Here is a 14,884-nt window from a genome sequence, read left to right on the forward strand (position 1 = left end):
CGAAATCAAAATAAAAATCATACTTAACTTTTTTTTATATATCAAAATCGTCCCTAAAATTTGATTTATATTTAAAATAATATATTTTTTTAATTTTCGGACCAAAATATCCTTAATATTAAATTTATCCGCATCTTTTTCTTTGTTCTTAAACACCACATCTACAACATCATATATCTTTTATCATATTTTTTCTACTAATAATTTTTTCTCACTGCCACATCTTAGCGTTATCATTGAGAGAATATAGAGGAGAAAGAGAGAGAGTTTTCAGGTAAGAGTGAAAAAGAGAGAAAAATAAAATCAGAGTTAGAGATGAAGGGTGAAGAATTGAAGAGGAAAAATAAGAAAGAAGGGGAAGAGAATAGGGTTGAAAAAAGGGCTTGTTAGGCCAGTATGGACATGTGAAGATATATAGAATTTTATTATACTAATAAAAATGTAATAGTAAGAGTTTAAATTTAGGTCCTATATAATATTTAAATACATGTATTTATTAAGTCATTTATCTCTTTAATTATATATGTGCATTACTTATTTAATATTGTATATTTGCATTATTTATTTATTAAAAAAGTTTAGGTCTATTGACAAGTTTGATGCCAAACTAAATTTGACAACAAGCCAGACTTAATACTCATTAAAAAGCTTATACCATGTTACAGATCAGACTTAGGTCAATATACTCTATTGCAAGCTTGGCCTGTTAAGTGTGAAGCATGGCTTGACCTGGTCTGTTTACACTCCTAAAAACTAATGAATAGGAAAAAGAAGGAAAAAAAAAAGAAGAAGATAACAACAATTTTCTATCGAGTTGAGGTCCAATTCCGATGAACAAGGGAGACACAGAGCACATAAGTGGCGGAGTAGAGTTTTCTATCGAGCTGAGGTCCAGTTCCGATGAACAAGGGAGACGTAGAGCACATAAGTAGTGGAGTAGAGTACAAGCAACAATGCTGCAGTTCTGGTAGACCTCCTCCGATGAGCTCTGGCAAGTTCCAACGACAACCGTGGCAAGATAAAGGTGGGACACCTCCTCTTCTCCTTCCCTCGAGCTTTTTCTCTCTCAGTCTCGCATCATCCCCCCTCTCTCTCTCCCTCACTACGTCTTTCTCTTTTCTTTTCTGGTTCAGCGATATTCTTCTGTCGTCACCTTCTTATTTTTTTCTTTTTTCTCTTTCCGATGAACAACTCATCTTCTCTTTGCATTATGTCTCAGTTTTCTCCAGTTTGCACTCTTTCTCTCTTCACTATTCCTTCAGTAATGACGAGCGGCAGCGGCCTTTTTCATTGTTGATGCCTTCTTCTTCTTCTTCTTCTTTTTGTCTTATTTTTTCTCTTTGTTCTCCACCTCTCCCTCTGTTCTTTTTTTATTTTTTTTGCTTTCTCTCTCTATTTGTGTGTTTGAGAGTAAAAGAAGGGATGAAGATAGATTTGGATTAAGGATACTTTGTTAAAAAATTAGAAGAATAATAATTTTAAATGTAAATTAAACTTTAAGGATGATCATAATATTAAAAAATGTTAGAGATAATTTTACTTTCAATCTCAAACTATAAGGATTAAAAGAAGAGTTGTCTCTAAAAGAAAAATTCTTTACACTACATACACCATATTTTATATAGAATTTATTTGGATGCTATTAAGTAGTTAGAAAAAGATATTTTTAATAATTTTTTATTTTTTAGTGTATTTGACAAAATTTTAATGGTAAAAATAAAAATATTAGAAAAATTCAAAAAAAAAACTCATCCAAACCCCATAAACTTTGAATAGAAAAAATAAAAATTAAGAAAAGAAATGTGTTAATAATGGTTGCAGGGTTGCAGCAAAATTTAGAAGAGTGAGGTAATGAAATTGTTACTGTCTTTTCTTACGTCACTTGCTAATTTTGCTTCTTCTTCTTCTTCCTTTCTTCCGTTGTTGCAAGCTGTAATTTGGATGCAACCTCTTTTGTTCTCATCCAAACACATTCTTCATTCAAAGAAAAACCCTCTCTCTCTCTCACTTTCACTCTCTCTTAAATAAGCTTTGCTCCCAATGTCACCATGTCTTCGAGACGCCTTGCTCTCCTTCCTCCTCTCCACGCGTCTCTCTCTCTCTGACACTATCACATTAAATTCCTAAACCCTCCATTTTCCTTCTTCTTCTTCTTTCTTCTTCCTCATTCTTCTTCTGGCGCTAACAGCAACTACTACTACTACTAGAACTGTAGAACCCCAAAAGAGAAAAACACATTTTTTTCACTATTTTCTTACTTGTTTTGGATTTTTTGGTTCGTTTGGTTGTTTTTCTGAGGTGGGTTTTTGAGATCATTGAAGAAAAATGGCACCTTTATTCAACATGTTTGGGAAGAACAAAGAGAGCCATAGAGGTACCCCTGTGGTGGTGAAGATGGAGAATCCAAACTGGTCCATGGTTGAACTTGAAGCTCCTTCTGAAGAAGACTTCATTGTTACAACAACAGCAACAACAACATCGCACAACACTTCATCAAGAGACAAAGCAAGAGGGAAAAATGCAAAGCAACTAACTTGGGTTCTTCTCCTTAAAGCTCACAGAGCCGCAGGTTGTTTGGCTTCTTTGCCTCCTGCATTGTTGTCCCTTGCTTCTGCTGTTAAACGACGTGTCGTTTCTGGAAGAACTGATGCTGAAAACGACAGTGATGTTAATGGTGTTGGTGTCGGTGTTGGGAGGGAGAAGGAAAATCATAGGGTTAAGGCAAGGTTCTATTCTTGTATCAAGTTGTTCCTTTATTTATCTGTGATCTTACTTTGTTTTGAGGTTGCTGCTCACTACTTCAAAGGTTGGAACTTTGTTCACTTTGGTGCACCCCATCTTCATTTGGAGCAGTTTTGGTCACATTTTGGGGTTAAGGGCTTGTTTGGTTGGGTTTATTCTCGGTGGGTCTTGATCCGTGTGGAGTACCTTGCTCCACCATTGCAGTTCCTTGCCAATGTCTGCATTGTGTTGTTCCTTATTCAGAGCTTGGATAGGCTTGTGCTTTGCTTGGGTTGCTTTTGGATCCGGTATAAGAAGATCAAGAATGTTGCTGCTGAAGATTATGGTGATTTGGATCTTGAATCTGGGGAGAAGAAAGGGTTCTTTCCTATGGTGTTAGTCCAGATCCCCATGTGCAATGAGAGAGAGGTAAGATAAAGATACAATGATGATTTGATTGATTTCTCTGTTTGGATTAGTCTATTTGTGGGTTCAACTTGCTTTGAAAAATTAGGCAATTTGTGTTCCTAGGATGGAATTTCAAGTTTTAGTTGTAAGTTTGGATTAATTGAATGGTATATATTTGTAAAGCCTTAAAGCTTTGGATCAAGAAGTGATGTTTGACTTGTTTTGTCATTTATTGCTTAACTTGTTAATTTGGATTTCTTCCAATTTGGACTCCACCTAACTACTTGAAACCAACATAATCTACCTCCAAACCTAATAATGTGGTTTGTTGATCCAATCAAGTTGATTGTGTTCTTCAGGTTTATCAGCAATCGATTGGCGCTGTTTGCAATTTGGATTGGCCTAAGTCCAAGTTGCTAATTCAAGTTCTAGACGATTCAGATGATCCAATAACACAGTCTTTGATCAGTGATGAGGTGAAGAAATGGCAACAAGAGGGTGCCAACATTGTGTATCGGCATAGGGTGATCAGAGAGGGTTACAAGGCTGGTAACTTGAAATCTGCCATGAGTTGTAGCTATGTGAAAGACTACGAGTTTGTCGCAATTTTCGATGCTGATTTTCAGCCTACTGCTGATTTCCTTAAAAGAACAGTTCCTCATTTTAAGGTGATTCATTAATTCATTAAATTCAATGCCCTTACTAGAAATTTAGCATCTATTGTTGGATGGATGTTTCTGCTATAGTCAACTGAATTTATTTGGTTTGATACTATGCAGGATAACGACGAATTGGGATTAGTTCAAACGAGATGGTCTTTTGTGAACAAGGATGAGAACCTTTTAACACGGTTACAGAACATTAATTTGGCTTTCCATTTCGAGGTTGAGCAGCAAGTAAATGGGATCTTCCTTAATTTCTTTGGGTTCAATGGCACCGCCGGAGTCTGGAGAATTAAGGCCTTGGAGGATGCCGGTGGTTGGTTGGAGAGGACCACTGTTGAGGACATGGACATTGCCGTTCGAGCTCATCTTCATGGCTGGAAATTCATCTTCCTCAATGATGTTGAGGTTTGCCCCACTACTCTAATTTTCTACCAAGCTATTAAATTATTAGATTAAACTAGGTATTTAATCCCTCTAAGACTTGCTTAGTCCTCCTTAAAATAGTTAAATATATACATCGACATTGCTTTAGTCTCTAAAAGTTACATGTGACATCAATAAACCGATGTCATGAATATTTCAGGGATCAAATTGATCTTGCATGTATCGTTGAGGGACGACGGCTAGCTTAGCCTAAATTTTGTTATTCAAAGTCATCTTCTATCATACTAATTGTAACTTGTTACTATTTCCAGTGTCAATGTGAGCTACCAGAATCTTATGAAGCTTATAGGAAACAGCAACATAGATGGCATTCCGGACCAATGCAATTGTTTCGCCTTTGTTTGCCCGCCATCATACGCTCCAAGGTAAGCTTCGAACTATGCATCTCTCAATTCAGTACCTTGTTTATATGGCAATAATCAAGACCTTAACATCTATTGCTAGTGCTTATACAATGTCATTACCAATTATGTTCTTGCAGATAAGCTTATCAAAGAAATTCAACATCATATTTCTGTTCTTTCTTCTTAGAAAATTGATACTACCCTTCTATTCATTCACACTATTCTGCATAATTCTGCCAATGACAATGTTTGTCCCGGAAGCCGAGCTCCCTGCTTGGGTTGTTTGCTACATTCCGGCCACAATGTCATTCCTTAACATCCTCCCTGCCCCGAAATCTTTCCCTTTTATAGTCCCTTACCTTCTCTTTGAGAACACAATGTCAGTCACCAAATTCAACGCCATGATCTCCGGCCTATTCCAGCTCGGTAGTGCGTACGAGTGGGTTGTAACCAAGAAATCCGGCCGATCCTCTGAAGGCGACCTAGTTTCCATGGTCGAGAAACCACCAAAGCATCATCAAAGAGTGGCCTCGGCACCTGTTCTCGCCGAAAATAACGAAGAGATCCAAAGGCAAGAGAAGAAGAAAATTGCATCATCATCATCATCACCAAAGAAGAATAAGAAGCATAATAGAATATATATGAAGGAACTTGCTTTGGCCTTTTTGCTTCTAACAGCTTCAGCAAGGTCTCTTCTTTCAGCACAAGGAATCCATTTCTACTTCTTGCTTTTCCAAGGGATTTCATTCCTTTTGGTTGGTCTAGACTTGATTGGTGAACAAGTTGATTGAGATTGAATCTTATAATAAAACAGCATAGGAAATTTTTAATTTTTTTAATATGTAAAAAGATACATGCATGGAGAAAACTATATACACTTGAAAAAAAAAAAGTGTGGACAAAAGGCATGCCCTTAAGAATCACTTGAAGACAAATTATTGGTCACACACTTGCAAGGTTCCAAGATTCCAAATTAAGCCCCATGGGAAGCTTCAAAGTGTGTTATTAAGAACACATAAAAAGAAGGGTTTGATTTGGAATAAAGGGTAAGTAGAATGGAAGCCTAGTAATTAGTTAATGCCTCCTTCAATGTGCAAGTTTTTACTTTTTACCCTTTTTTTTTATTTTTACCTTTACCACTTTGTAATTTTATGGTGTTTATTCTTTTCTTGTTGGATCAATTCTTTTGTAAGAAAAATTTGTGGTTTAAGATTAGAATCTCAATTGAGTTGGCACTGAAAAAGTCAAGATTATCCTCCTTATCTTTGTGGCATGAAGAGAATAGTGCAAAGTCATTACTTGAATTCATTTTTGTCTACATTCATCATAGGAAAGTGGGATCTGAATAATTGATTGTCTTTTCTTATTTTTTTTTCTTTTTAATTGATTTATTTTTAACATAATGATGACCAAAAGTATCACGAATATGTAGTGATGGTTGTAAAGAAGTTGGTGTGGTCCTGTACACTTGGTTTTTAAATTTTTCATTCATGGCTTGATGCTAACATAAAATAAAGTCACTGATGGAAAATTTTGCTTTGCTTTTTTTTTTTTTAAATGCCTTTTGATACTAAAGTCATAGTAACTTGGAAAAATTCAGACTATTTTTTGTGCTCTATCTAAAATGATAACATGTAATTAACATAAGACAAATTTTTTGGTAGTGTAAAATTACTAATAATGGTGAAAAAAAAACTAGAGTATTAATTTTTGATAATTAATTTCATCCATTTTTTTTTATCTTTCTTCATTATATTTACAATTTTTTTTTCTTTCTCCTAACAACACTCTTAACAATGTCATAACTAACCAACTTGGGTTGGTCGAGTGGTCAGCTCACTCGTCCGCTTAAGCAAGTGTCGGGAGTTCGAATCCCGCCTTGTGCATGCAGCAACTCATTGGTCAGCGACAGACCCTTAAATGGAGCTTAGATCCGCGACGGAGATTAGTTCTTACCAACCAACTTTCTTCTACTACCATTAATTATAACCCATTTTTGATGCTTGTTTTTGTTTGATTGTTATGGTTTCCTTTTTCATCTTGTTTTCCAATTCCAAACGGCTGCTTAGTACAACAAAGTTTGCAAAATGTGTTCTTTTGGTGGTTAGTATTTCACCATTCACTCCCTCTATTTTTTTTTTTGTTCTCTACGGTATCTCCCAATCCAATAGGTCAAGGACTAATCCGTTGCGAATCACTGGCCAATGGATTGCTGCATGCACAAGGCAGGATTCGAACCCCCTACACTTGTTTAAGCGGACGAGTGAGTTGACCACTCAACCAACCCAAATTAGTTCATTCACTCCCTATATTGAGCCTCATGTTGGCAACTTTACTTTGAACTTACAAGATTTTGGACCTTTTTAACCCTAAGAATTAACTTTTGGACCTAAATTTTTATGGGCTTATGCCTATTATAAATAGTACTATTATTAAAAGTCACTAGACTACTAGAGAAAGGCATTGTAGCATAACCCAATGTTAGCCTTCAAAGAGAGTGACATTGTAACTAATCTTACATCTTAATTAATTATTATTATTTGAAGGATGGACTATATAAGATATTGACTTTCCATTGTTAGGAAATGATTAGTTTTAGATTTTGGGGTTGTGCTTCCCCCAAATGTTTAGATTCAATATATTTGCAGATTTTTCAATATGGATTAAACGTTATTTTCAAATTATTTTATTTGAATTTCAAATATTTATTTATTTTAATGTTAAGCTTAATGCACTAAAAAAACAAGGTAACGAAAAGATGGAAAATATAAGTTATCTAAGTTTATATATTTACTTCAAAAAAAAATCTAAGTTTATATATTTTCTATATTTAAGTAATTCCAACAATTTCTCAATTTGAGGGCAAAAATTTTGAGAGACAAATAAACAGAAATGGATGGTAGTAGGAAAACGGAAAACCAAACTACTCTCTGCCTTCCTTTTCCATGCCATGTTTGTGGGAACAACAATGGTGAAGATATATTTATTAGGGTTTTTGATTACTCTTAATGATAATAATCTTAATTGAAATGCTTTAATTCCTAAAAATTAAGAATTTATTTATCTTGTATTCTAAAGACACATATTATTAAATTAAATTTTTTTATTAAAATATAAAAAAATTTAAATTTTTAATATTTTTTATGACAGATTTTGAAAGGTGCAGTTCAGCAGAAGTAGTGACACATAGCTATCAACTAGGCTTTATTTGTTGTATTTGCAGTCCCTATTATATTATCTAATATCTATATATTTTGGCTACATCTACACTTTAATAGTTTAATTGCTTCAATTTGATTAACATACAAAAATAGTCATCAAATTATGATATATATTTTATATTTAATATGTATTTTATACATGGAACAATATTTATATAACATTTTCAAGTACCAACATTAAATAGAGAAAAAACAACAAAAAGGAAAATGTAGCAAAACTTTTTAACAGTAGAATGTTATTTATTTTGATATACTAAAATGATAAAGATGTGCACAATATCATGATTTGCGTGTGTATGCTTTCTATTATTTTGTGTTTAATGTGTGTATAAACTAAGATAGCGTTTGTTTTAAGGTACTGAGACAGAAATTGAGAAATTGAAATTCAGTATTATGTTTGTTGGTTTAGAGACTGTTATTAAAATTTTTGTCTCTGTCTCTAAAATTTCAGTATTTCAGTACCTCCAAAAAGTAGGGACATAGGGGACTAAAATTTTTAAAGATAGAGATTGAAACTTTAATGACATTTTATACCTAAATTATCCTCATTTTAATTAATTAATTCTAATTTTACCTTTTGTGCAAATTAAATTAGAGTTTTATTCTTGTTTCAATTTCTGTCTCCCATTTTACACCAAACAAAATACTAAGATTTATTTCAATCTCTATCTCTTAGTCTCTGTCTCAATCTCAATCTTCTACCTAATAGAACATAAAAACTTAATATGTTGGTTAGTTGGTTAGTTGGTTACGTATTGGGCCAAACGTAGTTGGTGCTCTAGAACTTATGCTTAAGAAAATTAAAATCAGAAAAATATAATAAAATAATTAAACTTTTCGTAATAAAATGTTGCTAATAAAAGTTTTTTAATGCTTGGTATGTACCAATTTTTTAAGTAAAAAATGATTTTGTTTATAATTAAAAATCAATTTCTAATTTTTTTAAACGAAAGAAAAAAAATAATTAAAAGACCTACATTGATTATTATATTGATTCCATTTTTGCATGCTTGATGGTCAATGTTCAATGGCTCAATGCTCATTTTGCAATGCAACATGTGCCAGTCTTCATAAATTAATCATAATGGAGTAGACATAAATTAGTTCAGCATTCTGAATCAAAGTTATTTTCTACTTCAAATTATAGATAAAATGATTTTCAGAGTCTAAATTTGACTGAGTCTAGAATAAAATATAGCACATAGCCTTGGGTAGATCATTAATTAATAATTACTGTATCACCCAATACATTTCAGTTTCCTATATTAAATAATGAAAGGGATATATATTGGTTGTATCCCCTACCTTATTAATTGAATGAATAAGTATTCATCACGCTCATTATTAAATGATATGAAAATGTTTTCTTATGATGCTTGTCTGCTTCTGTTTGATGTTACAACATTTTTGAGTCTCTAGTTCAGTACTTCAGTTTTGTCTTTATTTTTTACTTTTTTGCTTTTATGAATTGTACATTTTTTTTTCTTTCTAATATTTGGTTTGTCGTTGGCGCAGAGAGAGTAAATATATATAACTTTGCTTCATAAAAAAAATCCAATATTAAGAACGTATTCATGATATCTATAAATCAAGTTCCCATTTCAAAACCCATATTTTAGTTATATTTATAAATTAATTATTTTAGTCACATTTCTCACCATGTAAAAAAAATGCTTGGTACTAAATGGACACAAAATAAACACAACCCCCTCCGGGGCGTGTTAAAGACTTAAGAGTTAAGACACTATATCAAAAAAGTCATTATTTTTCAAATAAAAATCCACTCAAAATAATTAATTTGGATTGGTCGAGTAGTCAACTCACTCGTCTACTTAAAGTAAATATCGGAAGTTCGAATCTCGTACCCTTAAATGGAGTTTCAAACCGCGACGGATTAGTTCTTGACCTGTCGGGTTGAAGAATACCGTGAGCAACAAAAAAAAATCTACTCAAAATAACTCTTTTATCTCCATAATTAAGTTGGATTGGTCTAGTGGTTAGAGGTGTTCAAATCCAATCGATCCAAATTAAACCGCTCATCCAATCCGATCCAAACCGAAAACTGATTAAAACCGCACTAATTCGGATTTGATTGGATTTTATTTTTTGCAAACCGCTGGATTTGATCGGATTTCGGATCTACTTTTCATAACCGATCCAATCCAATCCAAACCGCACAATGTGCAATAATATTATTATTTTATTATTATATTTACAATTATACTTATAACATGTTCAATTTGCTATACATTTTTCTATTATTCATGTATTATTATTATTTAATAAATATTTTATGTTCAAAATGTTATTTATTTATTTATTTTAACTAACCTATAATTTTATTTCTATTGTTATGTTATCATTGGTTTTTTAAGATATTGTTAAAACTTGTTAGGTCATTGTTGATTATTTAAAATTTGATATTGAGACTTGTTATATGTATTTAATTTTTTTATTTTAAAACCGCAAATCCAAACCGATCCAAACCGCTTGTAATCGGATCGGATTTCCAAAAAAAATTCATCCAATTCAAACCGCACCGCACATAGATTAAGCGTTCGGATCGGATGACTTTTTCTCTTAAAACCGAACCAAACCGCACCGCAAACACTCCTACTAGTGGTTAGTTCACTAGTCCGCTTAAGTAAATGTCGGTGACAAACTCTAACCCTTGGCTTGCCGGGCTGACCGTGAAAAAAAAACTCTCTTATCCCCACACGTTACATCTTTTCACACACAAGAGACTTGTTAATTTGTTACATTTTCTATTCATAAATACAAAAACAAAGGAACAACCCATAAAACCATTACAAAAAAACAAGAGTACACATTATATCTAACATCTCCAACACAAATTGAAGCAAATATTGAGCTCCAAAAATGTCCAAAGCCTTGCAACTCTATACAATAACATTTCATAAGAGTAATAATGATAGTTATTAGTTGCACACACTTTTTACTACTACTCCAATATATGCTCCTCAAATTACTTGCCCTCCAAGTCATCATTAGACTAACACCACTTCAACTTGTTCTTAAATTACACAAGATATGTGTAACTATCATTTCTTTTTCCTTCCCTTCCAAACAACACAAAATCTAACAAGTCATCTTCTTCTAAAAATTCGAAGAGCCAATAGTTAGGTATTTAAAAAAAAAGATCCTATACAACTAAAAGAACTTTATTTTTCTTCCCCCCTTCTATTTTTTTCCCCTTCCTTTGAACTTCAGTTAAATAGTTGTGCAGTCGAATGGAAGATTCCGATGTGTCGAAGAGGCATGGCCTAATTGTTCCACGCACTATAATTCTGTCTTCAATCTTCCTGATAAGCATGACACTGATTTAGAATAGATAAGAAACTTAAGATGGTTCATAGTTACAAATAAGCATTAAACAAAAAAGAAGTTTGTGGTTGTTACCATTTGGTCCCAAATTGTCAAGTGCTGTATTAGGATCATACCCCATTCCATAAAGACTTTGGAACTCATGGTCCAAAACACCCTGCATGTGTAGAAAAGCATTAGTATCTTCTTCACAACCAGAGACTTCGGAACTTGTTGCTTTTTTTATGGTACTTTATTTTATTTTGTTTTATCACCTGAGGCAAAGGAGGGAATTGTGTTGATGTACTAGGCATGCCAGCCATGTTTCCTTGAAAACTTCCATTGGAGAATGGGTGAGGGGAGCTCATACCAACACCATATCCAACAATTCCATGTCCTAAGCGCGATTGAAGAATCTAAACAATAGAGAAATCGCTAACCGAGTAAGAGCAATGTTGTGTAAAGATTACTAGTGTTGTTTGGATTTATGTTTGAAACGTCGTAACAATGTCATGGTTTTGGAAAAATTGTTTCAGAAATTTCCAAACAAGAAATCAAATTAAACATGATGCTGAAAGACCTTCACTTACTTCCTTCGACAGGATCCGTTCTACGTCAAAATTCAGTTCCGGGTTCACTGTGGCAAGTTTCATGGACAAAAACTGCAAAACTTCTCTGAATTAGTCGAATAATCAAATAAGCGTGCAAATGAAATTTAGCCTTTGAAATCGTGTGATAACTAATTGTGAGATAGATATCTCTTAATGTGCATAATTCAGTGAAGAAATGTTAAATGGTTAACAAGAAATAAGAAAACAGAAATCAAATGGAGCCTTAACAAGAAGAAAATGGGTATACCTCAACTTGTTGCTGCAGAGACTGCACATAGTTTATAATCTCATCCAGCATTACTGCTTTGCCAGTTATCTAAGAGAAACCAGACATAGCAGAAAACATTAGTATGCACTATGAATATACATCATCCAATGCGACATCAGCCGGAATGTCTTATATGCACCCAAGACAATCCAATATTGGAGATTTATTAGACATTATTAATATAAAATCAAGATATACACCATTATTGGATTGTCTTGGCGGCAACATAGCATTCTCCTAAGAAATCATAACACAATCACATCAATCAACTAACCTTGTTGCACCCTGGAACAAGTTCTTGGAGCAATCTCATTCTCTCACTAATCTTTTCTCTTCTCACCTGCAACCAAAAATTTCTGAAACATTCAGTACCAAAATAAAATTAAAGTGCTTCCAAGCTTGATAACAAACATTGTTGTAAGATTAGTGGTTACCCTTTCTGCAAGGCTGTGACTGTTTGTAGCTTGACCCCTTCTTGCTCTCACATGGATGAAATTTTCTTTAGGAGCTTCTCCACTTGGAGAATTTTCTTTTGATTGCTTTGCCGGTTGCTTGCCTCGCAAATCAGCACTCACATTCTGCTCGACTTTCGCCTTCTTTTCGTGTTCTTTAGCACCATCAGATATCGTCCTTGGAGAGTCTTTCAGTTCATCGCCACCAGCATTCTAATCAAAGTTTATAAAAGCATTTCATCTATTAGCTCATTGAATCACATAAACAAGGCAATAAGTCCTGAGATTGGATTGATATACCAAGTTATCAACATGTTTCACTCTAACAAACCTTGCTTGAACAGGAAGTAGAATCATGATCACATTAATCAGCATTCTAATTATATGTTCTAAAGCATTTTCATTCATTAACTCACTACATCAAATAATCAAGGAAATAAACATTCCAAATCCGAAAATCGAACTGCTATATTAACTTTGTTAAACAGTCAACAAGTCTTGTTTGGACTGAAAGTAGAATATTTTCAGCATTTCATTATATAACTTACTAGATCAAGTAAACAATTATCCACTAAATAATTGAATCTAGTTTGCACCAAAAAGTAGAATCATGATCACTTGATCAGCATTCCAATCAGATTAGAAAGCAATTTTCATTCATTACCCACTAAATAAGGAAATGAAATATTCCAAGTTCTTAGATTGAATTGATATATTAACATAGTAACAATCTTCACAAACCTTGTTTGGACTGAAAGAAGAATCATGATCAAGCATGCGCTTTCTTCGATTTCCACTAGGTGCAGTTCCTGGTGCACCATCTTCAGTAATTGAGTCCTCAACCTGAGATTGTTCATTCATTGGAGCTCTTTCGGTTCCAGCATCATTGCCATGATTATAACTTGGTCTAAACCCCATGTTAGGTATATCAGAAGACCCTTCTTGACAAAAGGATCCAACAATTTCTGAGAAGTTTCCACTACCAAAAGATGGAATTTTGTGGACCATAATGCCCTCAAGATTGGTTGAGTCAGACATATATTGAACAAAAGGGTAAGATGAAGAATTTCCAAAATCACTATTGTGAGTAGTAACCATTGATGACCCTCCAAAAGTTTGAGATTGGCTTAAGGAAACAATTGGATCCCAAGAAGAAGAAGAAGCAAGAAAAGGGTTACTATTAGGTACAACAACATCTGAAGAAGAAGACTTAGCCAATGACATAGAAGAACTCATATCCATTTCTGAGACATTAACATTATTTGTCAGAATGCTCTCATTTCCATGATGAAACCCCATTGCATTCTCATGACCCCCCATCTCAGTTATATATAAATATCAACCAATTTGATCATATGATGATGATATCTATATATGATTTCGCAGAAGGAGGAAGTAAACAATTGGAAATGATTAAAGGGGAAAGAGAATTTTGACTAAGTTGGATATAGAGAGATATCTTGCAGGACTAAACAAGGAACAAATAGCTTGGCAGCTTTATAGGACTGAGAGAGGAAGTTAAAGTTAAAGAATAAAAGTGAAAGGGAATATAATCTTATAACTCAGTTAAGCCACCAAGCTTGTTATTGTTATTACCTTTTTTTCTTCCTCCAAACTACACAATGGTTCTCTATCTGAGACAAGAAAAGGCGAAACCTTTCAGTGTTAAGAGCATAAAGGGAACATAACAATGGGATTAGCTCATCACACAGCTCATCAAAACTTCAGCAAGTTAAAGCAGATTCCCTTTTTTTTCCTTCTCTTCTTTGTGCTCCAAGCAACAACAACTAGTACTAAGATCTCCAGAAATTCACACCAATGTGATTGATGTTAATGCATTTCTTGGGAAACAACTTTGAATTGAAGAATCTCTCCAACAAGTAGTACTAATTTTCTTTCTTTGGTTTGATGCAAGAGAGATAGATAGGAAATGAGGAGCTATTGAAAATTTGAAACCTCTATGATGGGAATCCAAGTACAAGACGAACAAGAACAAGGAAGAAAGAAAGAACCAAAAGGCACCAAACTCATAAATCAAAATCAAATCAGTGCCATGACTGGTGTGAAAAATCTGAAAGGGACAGGATTGTGTTTTATGTCTCTATCAACACTGCAGACTATCAAATACTATAAAGACCAAGAACAAACAATTTCACAAACAGTTGGTAGGTCTAAGCATAAAAAACACCAAAATGTAGCATAAAAATTCCAACTTTTATAGATTACAGGACAACACCAAGAGCTACTTACTAAGCTAGANTGCTTTATTTCTTTGCTTACCTGCTCAAGCTATAAGAGGTGACATGAATCATTTTAAAAGACACACTAACCACTGCCAACTGCTCCTGTTGGTAAATTATTGCATAAGCATAACAAGAAGAACCTAATCAACCTTTTTAATTTTTTTATTTTCAAATTAAATTCTT

The 14,884-nt window shown here is 33.6% G+C and overlaps 2 protein-coding genes across 3 annotated transcripts; one reads left to right on the forward strand and one right to left on the reverse strand.

Moving 5' to 3' along the window:
• LOC107605574 (probable xyloglucan glycosyltransferase 12) lies at positions 1,869-5,886 on the forward strand. The gene is made up of 5 exons (XM_016307485.2): positions 1,869-3,150; positions 3,489-3,797; positions 3,909-4,199; positions 4,490-4,603; positions 4,720-5,886. The coding sequence occupies exons 1-5, from the start codon at positions 2,326-2,328 to the stop codon at positions 5,371-5,373; spliced, it is 2,193 nt and encodes a 730-aa protein (XP_016162971.1). The 5' UTR covers positions 1,869-2,325; the 3' UTR covers positions 5,374-5,886.
• LOC107605575 (transcription factor bHLH74) lies at positions 10,590-14,025 on the reverse strand. 2 transcript variants are annotated; one of them, XM_016307486.2, is made up of 8 exons: positions 13,200-14,025; positions 12,441-12,671; positions 12,281-12,346; positions 11,986-12,054; positions 11,718-11,789; positions 11,403-11,543; positions 11,224-11,305; positions 10,590-11,141 (listed from the first exon to the last, which is right to left on the reverse strand). In XM_016307486.2, the coding sequence occupies exons 1-8, from the start codon at positions 13,776-13,778 to the stop codon at positions 11,104-11,106; spliced, it is 1,278 nt and encodes a 425-aa protein (XP_016162972.1). In that variant the 5' UTR covers positions 13,779-14,025; the 3' UTR covers positions 10,590-11,103. The 2 variants fall into 2 exon arrangements, with proteins under 2 accessions (XP_016162972.1, XP_016162973.1); XM_016307487.2 differs by having other exon boundaries at positions 11,015-11,126; positions 13,200-14,024.

The sequence above is a fragment of the Arachis ipaensis genome, chromosome B06 (genome assembly GCF_000816755.2).
Source record: "Arachis ipaensis cultivar K30076 chromosome B06, Araip1.1, whole genome shotgun sequence".
NCBI classification, from domain to species: Eukaryota; Viridiplantae; Streptophyta; class Magnoliopsida; order Fabales; family Fabaceae; genus Arachis; species Arachis ipaensis.

Coding starts and splice junctions, on each gene's coding strand:
- LOC107605574 (XM_016307485.2), top strand. CDS start 2,326: ATGGCACCTTTATTCAACATGTTTGGGAAGAACAAAGAGAGCCATAGA. Junction 3,151..3,488: donor CCATGTGCAATGAGAGAGAG/GTAAGATAAAGA, acceptor TGTGTTCTTCAG/GTTTATCAGCAATCGATTGG. Junction 3,798..3,908: donor GAACAGTTCCTCATTTTAAG/GTGATTCATTAA, acceptor GATACTATGCAG/GATAACGACGAATTGGGATT.
- LOC107605575 (XM_016307486.2), bottom strand. CDS start 13,778: ATGGGGGGTCATGAGAATGCAATGGGGTTTCATCATGGAAATGAGAGC. Junction 12,672..13,199: donor CTTCTTTCAGTCCAAACAAG/GTTTGTGAAGAT, acceptor AACTTTGATTAG/AATGCTGGTGGCGATGAACT. Junction 11,306..11,402: donor AATTCCCTCCTTTGCCTCAG/GTGATAAAACAA, acceptor CTACACATGCAG/GGTGTTTTGGACCATGAGTT.